Below are 9,700 nucleotides of genomic sequence, written 5' to 3' on the forward strand. Positions count from 1 at the left end.
TCTCATTCATGTACAATGTTGGCAGTTTTAATCCGCTTTGCGAAGCCCAATTTGGTTGGTGTCTTCACCTCCAGTAGATAAATGTCAACGACAATCCTACGCAAGTAGAATACAGAATTGATGTGCACACGACGTCATGTGCACGACATCCACCTGATAAAAGTCTCTGCATCGTCAAATGCTCTAGAAACACAAATAAGAATGGCTAGATGGAAACGTCATCTGCGTGTCGTCTAAAAGTTATCGGCTATATAACAGTGCCCGTTGTTCTTGACACAAAAAATTCCATGATACGACAGCAAGGGTGTTAAAATGATAGTACACACAGGACAATGTGCCAGACAAGGATAAAGTCATTTCTTTACGATAAACAAGGAAGAAGACACTGCAAGACAATGCGGCATAAAAAAACACCACACCAGCATTTTACTACAATTTTATTTTTACATTTTGTTTATTGACATCTATTTTTTCCCAAGGACTGTATTGTCATGATTGAAGGTGAATGGACTGGAAGTTTTTCTCGCAAACAAAAAAAAGGACCGTCGTGTGATGTCGTCATGTTTTCTTTTTAACACTGCCGTCATGCTTTCTTGAGCTAAGTACACTAGTAAAATTTGAAAATTAAATAACTTGTCCAATTAATACATAATAGCCGACCTAGCTCAGTGGTAGAGCGCGTGGCTTTTAACCACGTGGCCGTGGGTTCGATCCCCACGGTCGGCGTTCTTTTTTTTTTGCACTGCTAAACAAAATTGAACTAGAAAGGAAAATAAAGAAAACGCCGCTGATCTGACGGTTGCTCTCCAAAAATAAAAATTTACCGATGCAATTTTATCATGTTGGAAACCAGCTGATCTCACAACCCCGTTGCACGCACATATAAGTGAGACACAATGAGGAGTTCGTCGTCTGTACATGTCTTTTTTTTTTCCTATAATTCTTAATCCGCTCTGCAAACCAATTTGATGTCTTCATCTCATAAGATAAATGCCAACGACAGGTGTGTCCGAGTTTCATAACGAGCCAATGATTGGGGTCCTCTAGGCAATGCAGAGCTCTCGCTGTCCTTCAGGAAATGAATAATTCCACAATAATAGTAGTTGCAAGGAACAAGACATCGCAGGACGATGCGGCATGAAATCATCAGAGATCAACAGCTGTTTCCTGAGGCGGGAAAAAGATCACCGCCTATTTTGTTCATCTTTACATGTTACTAGTACAATTTACTATCTGTCACTGTTTGTTTATCTCTCTGTGGGGCAATATTACACAAGATCACCAAGAAAAGCAGGTGGAAAACCTACGGCCTAGCAAAACTCATTTCGCCCTCAAGCAAAACACCCTTCACAATGATGCTTGTGTCTTCTAGTGTTGCCGATGTTTCGGCAGCATGCCTCTTGGTTTCTTAGGAGACCATATGATTAATGAATTCTCGACGCGACGAACCGATCTTTGCCAGCATTACCAGTTCTGCAGCTGCGAAGTCACGCTTTTCACCACGGGGTGATACTGTGTGTGCAAGTACCTCTTCGCGTTGTCTGAACCAGGTTGCACGAGCCAATCGTCGTATAACCTTTTCGCAATCGGGTTATCAAAGGGATTGGATACTGATACCTGGTTCACAAGGTTTAAAGTTAGTGGCAGCATATAATGACTGGCAACAAGTAAAAATGTTCTTGTGGCAATGACAGCAAGATTAAGGAGAATATACGATGTCAGCAAACTGGAGCAGGATAATAAGACACAACCAAATGGCTAGTGAGTTCAGAAATTACGCACGGCCTTCCAAAACTACAATGACAAGGTGTAATAGGCACTAAGAGTTCAACATGCTTCTTTTCTCGTTTTCTTAAATGGTAAAAAGTACTGTATCAGTAGCATGCTGGGCCTGAATTGGACAGAACCTGCAACTAAGCTGCAGAAGTATAGCAGAGAAGTTGGACATAAAACTTGAATGGGTCAGTAGGGATATAAAGTTAAAATCGCAAACAGAAGCAAGGCCCTACAACCAAGATGAAATGTAGTGAGCATGCTACAACTTACATCTTGCATGTACACACCCTCTAGTTGTTGGATGAGATCCTTGGGAGATTGGCCTTTAGCAGGTTTTATTTGACCTCCCCCGTTCAGACAACCTGCAGGGCAATAATCAGTGTATTGTAGAGGGTATCTAGATCCTACAGCTCAGAAAAAAGTTACTAAAAGACACCATGCAGCAGTGTCATAAATGAAGTACCTGAAGGGCAAGCCATAACTTCAATAAATTGGTATTCACATTTTCCCATCTTAACCTTCCTAACAATGTTCTGTAGGTTTCTGAACCCGTAACAAAGGGCAAACTTCAAAACAGGTCTTCCCTCCACCTGTTAGCATAAACATGTGTTATATACACAATGATGTGACGGCCACAGCAAGAGTGGCTTTTCGAGGCCAGTTGGGGATGGATGGGGCAATGAATTACCTCCAGTGTAACTTCACGGAAATCTGAATTTCGCAAGATTTTGAAATCAAGTGGGCCTTCTATTTCCCTATTAAAGAGCGCACGTGCTGCATAACGAAAGATGGTTTCCGCATAACCACCCGAGCCACCAGAAACCCCATATAGATGACCACCATCATCAACATTTGTTAATCTGTGTTGCAATGAAAGTACACATGAATTATCAGAAAAAGATGAAGCATAAATGTAACCATATAAAATTACTTTTATCTTTCTTTGTCTCGACAGTTGATTAAATCAAAGCTTCGCTAAATTCTAAATAGTAGTACTAGTTGAACAGAACATATAAACATATATTTCTGCATTGGATTTCATTCAAATTTTATCCGGAGGGACGGAACATCAAGCATACAAGGAGCTTACAATCTGTCCAAAGGAGATTCCTCCATTGTCTTGAAATCAACAGATTTGGACTGCACAACCATGAAACTGATATAAGCATGGAGTTTTTCAAAACATACAAGCAACTGCAGGAAATAAATTAGTAACCTGTATCAAGTCCAACACTTCACCAGTTGTCAATACCGAGTCCACCTCTGTAACTTCCTTTTCTTCCACTGAGAAAACAAAGTCGCCCCGGACAGCTTCAAGTTTTTTATCATAACAGGGCATCACAGTAACATGATACACATCATACGGCCTACACAGTACATTCAAGTATGATCACAAACAAAAATATCACAAAATGATAGTTCATAATCAGAGTAGTTTTTATTTGAAATAATCATCCAATTCAGCAAATGGAGATATTACATTGCAAAGACCAGGAAAAACCTCATGTCACAAACAGTTGGTCACAAGAAAACGTCAAAAATCATATGTGTCTCTCAAGATATTTTGGACTGGTCACCAGAAAATTGTATATCCAGATTTTTCATGAAATATACTTGCTTGATCTTATACTTATATACAAGAAAAAAAACTTTGTGAAGTAAAAAAGAAGTCCAATTTCAGACAAAAGGAAGTACTAACTTTTTCATGTCTGATCAAAGATCTGAAAATAACATCCTTAGGTCTAGAACTAGGGCAAATTACTCACTTGAGACCAAGTTTTTCAACCATGTGATGCTTGATAGCTGCACCAATCACTTGTTGGGGACTCTTTACAGATGAGATGTAGGGCAAGATATATGAACCAAGAGTCTTTTCAGCATAGCATATCCAACCTGCAAAGAGGAAGAGATTCACATATAGTGATAGATGGTATGTAAATAACCAACTAGTAAGGGAATATCAATAGTACATAGGAAACTGCATAGTAGCGAAATTGACACATATTTCGCGTAAATGTTTTTACCTGGACATGCAGATGAAAGCACAGGAAGACTTGTTCCAACTTCTTTGTCGCTAGACAATTGACTCAGCTTATAGCGTGAAATAAATTCATTGCATGCCTCAATTAGGGCCAGATCTCGACTACTACTTGTGTCATACACTGCCTTCACGCCCATCGACTTGAACAGAGCAGTTAGTTTTCTGAAAACCTGAAGATAACAAAAATTGCATTATGTGTTTGTTATCATTATTTACAGAGTACTTATCATTCAGCTAAAGTGGAAAGACACTAATTTAGGGAAAACATTACAAAACACCTTATATGGTGACAATTTTGACTAGGTAGTGGTCAGGTGAAGCACATAGAATTACCTGTGACTGAGAAAGACCAAAGAATGCAGCTAATGATGCTCTTGACTGGGGAGACACAGATACGATGACGGTTTTGCCAGAGTTGATGCGAGTAACGAAGTCATCCAAGCTTTGCTTCTCAAGCATAACTGTCTCTGCTGATGTTATGCAACCACTATGAGATCAAAGGAAGCCGTCAGCATTATTTACATTTGGGCAGGTCACTACTTTTACAGTTGAGGCGAGGGCTACAAAATTGGTAATAACCTGCAAGCTAAACAGTCCTTGAGAGAAATCTTGACCGATTCTTCTGGAGGTTTTGTACTCACCACAACTTGCTTTTTTTTAATCTGTAAAATGGAAATGTCAGGAATATATGAGAATTGCATGGGGAAGGGAAATGGGTTAGGTGAGGTGCAACAAAGATGAATTTACGAAGTTCTGTTTGTGCTAATGTGAAGTTAATTTATTAGTTTAGTTGTGCAGAAATGTATCTACGACTTCGACAGTGGTTTGACCAAGTTGTCAAACTTAGCAGGTAGATCGTCCTGGAAATTGAGATAGAGAAGTAACATTTCCTTAAAGGACAGATTAATAAGTCAACACAAGTGCGGCGGCTGTTACTAAGCTCATGGGAAGTTGTAAAAACAAAGGAAATCGTAAGCACCAGGAGATAATCAAGTGAAGCACCAGGATCAATGTCCAAACACCACACAAATGGTATATTTGCCTAGCTGATGATTTTGAATAAGTGATGCTACTAAAAATTGCAATGCAACATGTTGGGAGAAACCAATGATCTCATTCAGCATCGCCGTACACTTTGCCTTCCGTTCTGTTTGCGCCTAACAGCTGATGCTGAACTTTTAATTTGGTTCAAACGAGCTTGCTATGAAGTAAAAATAAAATACCATGGCTATTTGGTGTGGAACTCTAGACCTAATTATTCTAGTTTCCATGAAGGATACTACTGATTAGCCAGACATATGTCTGTATTAGGAAGGAGAAAAAAAGTAAAGAATAGGGGCTTCTTTCTATGCCTTGTATAATCCTACTCAATCCCCTTCAGGCTGGAAGGGATTTGAACTGGAATTCCAATTCCCCCAATCGATTCCTAATCCTAAGATAACCAAACAGCAGGAGAGAAAGCTCAACCCTGCTCACCGTTCCACAATCTTCTACTCTTACTATCAATACTGCGAGGATAAATGGCGCATCACCGCCCGAAAGCAAAAATATATACATAATGCGCGAACTCAGACTGCGGTGCTCTGCAGCTGCAGGGGGGTGGCGCGGGGCAGCAACGAAGAGCAGGGCGGGCAAAAGCTCCCGCCCCAGAACCAAATACTAGGGCAAAGGACACAGAAAAAGAAACAATTTGGGGAGAAGGGGCGGCAGGGCAGGACAGGGTACCGGGAGGCGGCTGGCGGCGGAGTTCTTGTTGAGGGAGACGATGCAGTCCTGCGAGGGGGCGATGAAGTCGTTGAGGTCCGACGCCTGCAGCGCCGGCGAGAACCTGCTGGAAGACATCGCCGGCCGGCGACGGATGCTTGGAGGAGGATCTCTTCTTGGCCTCCTGTTGTGGAATGAGGCCGAGCCGAGCCGAGCGAGCAGTCGTCAATGTCAATCCGTGCTCTTCTTCTTGGTGGCCTCTGCGTGCTGCTTTGATGGACCGGGCCGCCGACTATACCCCCGTGGGCCTGGCCTTCACTGGTGGGCCCTCCTCGTTCCGCCTATTTGTTGTAAAGCTTTGTTTCGACAAAATCAAAAGGGGGCATTTTGCAAATGACGAGGCGTATCCTGCAGTGAAATCGGCAGCAAGAGTGGAGCGATCTGGGGCGGGGAGAGCTGGGATGGCGCCGGTGGTGCTTGACGGCGGTGAGCTGTTGTGGGGCTGATCCTAGGGCGACGTCGGCGGTGCTTGGTGGCGGCGACCTGGGACGGGGCCGGTCTGGGTGTCGTTGGTGCTTGGTGGTGCCGAACAGGGAGACGACGAGCTGACTGGCGGCGGGGGAGAAGGGGAGGAATAGGGGGCGTCCGACGCGGCGCTCAGTCGCCGGAGAGGGTGAGGGAGGTGGCGGCAGGGGTCGCGGGAGAGGAGACGAGAGGAGAGATGGGCGGCGCTCGACAGATTTGGGGGACGAAGCTAACCCTAGCGCTTACGGGGTTAGGTGGGTTGGGCTCAGATTTTTTGCATGGGTCAAACTCGTGCATGCTGTCCTGCGAACGTCTCTTTGTGGAGTACGAGCCCATGAGCCTTTTCTCAAAAAAAAAAAGAGCAACGAGCCTATGAGCCATGGGTGAGAGATATTCTCAAAAAACAAAAACAAAAAATGAGCCATGGGCGAGCACAGTTGGGGAGAGCACGAATAACTACGGAAAGATAAACTCTGAACATCAGGTTTTAAAGGATCCCTGCCGAACGCATTGACTATCGTCGGATTAGCCGCACAGATCTTGATGCGTCCTGGTGTACCACGTGAGATAGCCTAGGCGCTCGGTGTTATTCCACCCCGTTGCGAACGATCCTGGCTCTCTTCTCCCCACCAGCCTGACCTTATCCCATCTCCTTCCACACTCACTTCCACCCCCACCGCCCACCTTCCCGTGCGAGATTCTTCTCCGTCGGCGCCGTGTTCACCCACCCGCACTCCACCCTGCAGAGCTACTTGTGCCTCTCGCGTCTCCAGCATCTCCCCGCCGGTGGTCATGGCTAATCAACGCCCAACCTCTTCTTTGACATACGTGGCTACCCCTTCTTCCCCCGTTTGAGGAGTGCGTCCGCGACGGCCGCTCGTGGAGGGCATGTGGAGCCAAGCTCGCGCGCCACGGCTACGGTGGAGGCTACCGGAGAGGTTGGGCTTCGAGGAATAGGGGAGGAGGCAAAGGAAGGCGCTGCGTTATGCTCTGACCAAAGCCCGCAGCCCACGGATTCCAGCGGGAGCGCGGGCGTGGGGAGCTCGCGGTGACGGCGGTAGATAGGAGGGTGGTGGTCGACGCCATGGCGGCGTGGACAGAGGGTGTTGGAAATGTGTCCTAGAGGTAGTAGTAAAGTTGTTATTATTATATTTCCTTGTTCTTGATAAGTGTTTATTCTCCATGGTATAATTGTATTAATCAAAAACTCAAATACATGTGTGGATACATAAACAAGCATTGTGTCCCTAGTGAGCCTCTACTAGACTAGCTCGTTGATTAAAGATGGTTAAGGTTTCCTAACCATATACATGAGTTGTCATTTATTAATGAGAAAACATCATTAGGAGAATGAGGTGATGGACATACTCAATCAAAAGCTTAGCATCTGATCGTGTCACTTAGTTTATTTGCTACATCTTTCTCAATGTCAAGTGTCTATTCCTTAGATCATGAGACCATGCCACTCCCTAATATCGGAAGAATGCTTTATGGGTATCAAACGTCACTTCGTAACTGGATGATCATAAATATGCTCTTCCGCTGTCTTAGAAGATACTAGTTGGGTTTGCATGGACCAAGACTGAGATTTGTCATTCCATGCGACAGAGATATCTCTAGGCTCTCTTGGTACACAACATCCTAAGTAGCTTGCAAGAATGTGAAAAATGTGTTTAGTCATGGGGATATTGTATTACGGAACAAGTAAAGAGGACTTTCCGGTAACGAGATTGAATTAGGTATGGCGATACCGACGATCGAATCTTGGGCAAGTGATATATCGCTAGACAAATGGAATTGTATACGGGGTTATCTGAATCCTTGACTGTTGAAAATATGACCTAGAGGCAATAATATTGTATTATTATGTTTCCATATTCATAATTAAGTGTTTATATTTCATGCTATAACCGTTATGATCCTGGAATATGCGATTCAGTGAAAAACTCATATGCACGTGTGAAAAACTCATATTCAGTGAAAAACGATAGTCCTAAAACAACATTGAGATTATGACGTTGGAAGAACGATCGTATTGAATCGACCCAAACTTGTTTGTTATGAGTTCAGATAATATCGTCTGTAATCAATTGTAATAACACAGAGTGTTAACATGTGATTTTGCTCCTTAGACCATGAGAGTTCGTAGTCACTTCTTACCGTACGATGGACTTTGGGGTTGCTCAAACGTCACATGTATGATCATTACAATAGCGATAACCATATTGACTAAAACAAAAAATAAAAACATATTGGGTTGCCTCCCAACAAGCACTTTTCGTTAATGCCTTTTAGCTAGTTAGGATACAATGATCATGTTTTTCATCATTCATTTCCCATTCATGTTCCTTACTTTCTATAGCAAGTTTCCTAGTAGACAAACATAAATAATAGAAAGGACTATATTTAGTGATTTTAAGATCCTTGAACTCAAATCTCGTGGGGGTGGTTCATCTACTAGAAATCCCTCATATATAATAGTTATTTCGTCTTCTATGGGGTTCCTAGTGGTATGCCTAAATAGATTGTCTATGAATCCAGCATTCACTCCCCTAACAATCCATTCAAATTTATTATTAGTGTGCTCAAAGAAATTTCTAACCAACACTGAGGGTGGAACTCTTTTCGTAGCATTATCACCAAATCCCAAGTAATCATTAGATTTCATTCTTCTCGTGGCATCTTAATGACCCACAAGTATAGGGGATCACAACAGTCTTCGAGGGTAGTATTTCACCCAAATTTATTTATTCGACACAAGGAGAGTCAAAGAATATGTATAATCCTTAGCAGTTGAGTTGTCAATTCAACCACACCAGAGAAGTCACTTTGTTGCAGCAATTTATTAGTAGCAAAATAATATGGAAGCAGTAGTAGCAATAGTAACAGTAGCAGTAGCAGTAGCAGTTTTGTAGCAAGTGTAGCCGCAACAGTAATAGTAACTTGAGCAAAGACAATATAGTAAAAGCGTAGGCATGGACTGGCAATGGATATTTGGATGACATTCATTATGTAATAGTCACAACCTAAAGCAATACATAATAGCTCGAATTCATCAATCATATATAGGCATGTATTCCGTATATAGTCATACGTGCTTGCGGTAAGAACTTGCATGACATCTTTTGTCCTACCCTCCCATGATAGCGGAGTCCTAATGGAAACTAAGGGTAAATAAGGCGCTCATTTTAATAGAGAATCGGAACAAAGCATTAGCAAATAGTGAATACATGAACTCCTCAAATTACAATGGGGTCTACGGATCAAAATAATAATACGTACATATAATTTGCAGATAGGATCAAGAACTCAAATATATTCATAAAAACATAATAGGTTCAGATATGAAATCATGGTACTCGGGCCCCAGTAACAACCGTTAAGCATAGCAAAGTCATAGCAAGATCAATCTCAAAACATAGTGGATACTAGGGATCAAGCCATAACAAATTGACTCGATTACATGACGAATCTCATCCATATCCATCTACCTCCAGTATGCCTATGATGGAATTACTCACTCCCAACGGTAAGCATCACAAGGTTGTTGATGACGACGGCGACAAATTCCCCTCTCCGGAGCTTCAAATGGACTCCAGATCAAGCCTCCCGACGAAGAACAGGAGGTGGCGACGGCTCTGTATCATAAAACAT

At 42.8% G+C, this 9,700-nt stretch overlaps 1 protein-coding gene and 1 non-coding gene across 2 annotated transcripts; one reads left to right on the plus strand and one right to left on the minus strand.

Moving 5' to 3' along the window:
• Nucleotides 1–654: 654 nt before the first annotated feature.
• On the plus strand, nt 655–726 carry TRNAK-UUU (transfer RNA lysine (anticodon UUU)). The gene has a single exon. It is a non-coding gene; the product is annotated as a tRNA-Lys (tRNA).
• Nucleotides 727–1,138: 412 nt separating this feature from the next.
• Nucleotides 1,139–6,306, minus strand: LOC123105022 (protein NAR1). Its single transcript, XM_044526981.1, has 11 exons — nt 5,543–6,306; nt 4,397–4,479; nt 4,151–4,304; nt 3,801–3,987; nt 3,543–3,669; nt 2,993–3,143; nt 2,867–2,916; nt 2,465–2,636; nt 2,240–2,366; nt 2,047–2,138; nt 1,139–1,617 (listed from the first exon to the last, which is right to left on the minus strand). The coding sequence occupies exons 1-11, from the start codon at nt 5,657–5,659 to the stop codon at nt 1,465–1,467; spliced, it is 1,413 nt and encodes a 470-aa protein (XP_044382916.1). The 5' UTR covers nt 5,660–6,306; the 3' UTR covers nt 1,139–1,464.
• Nucleotides 6,307–9,700: the final 3,394 nt, after the last annotated feature.

The sequence above is a fragment of the Triticum aestivum genome, chromosome 5A, assembly GCF_018294505.1.
Source record: "Triticum aestivum cultivar Chinese Spring chromosome 5A, IWGSC CS RefSeq v2.1, whole genome shotgun sequence".
Classification (NCBI taxonomy): Eukaryota; Viridiplantae; Streptophyta; class Magnoliopsida; order Poales; family Poaceae; genus Triticum; species Triticum aestivum.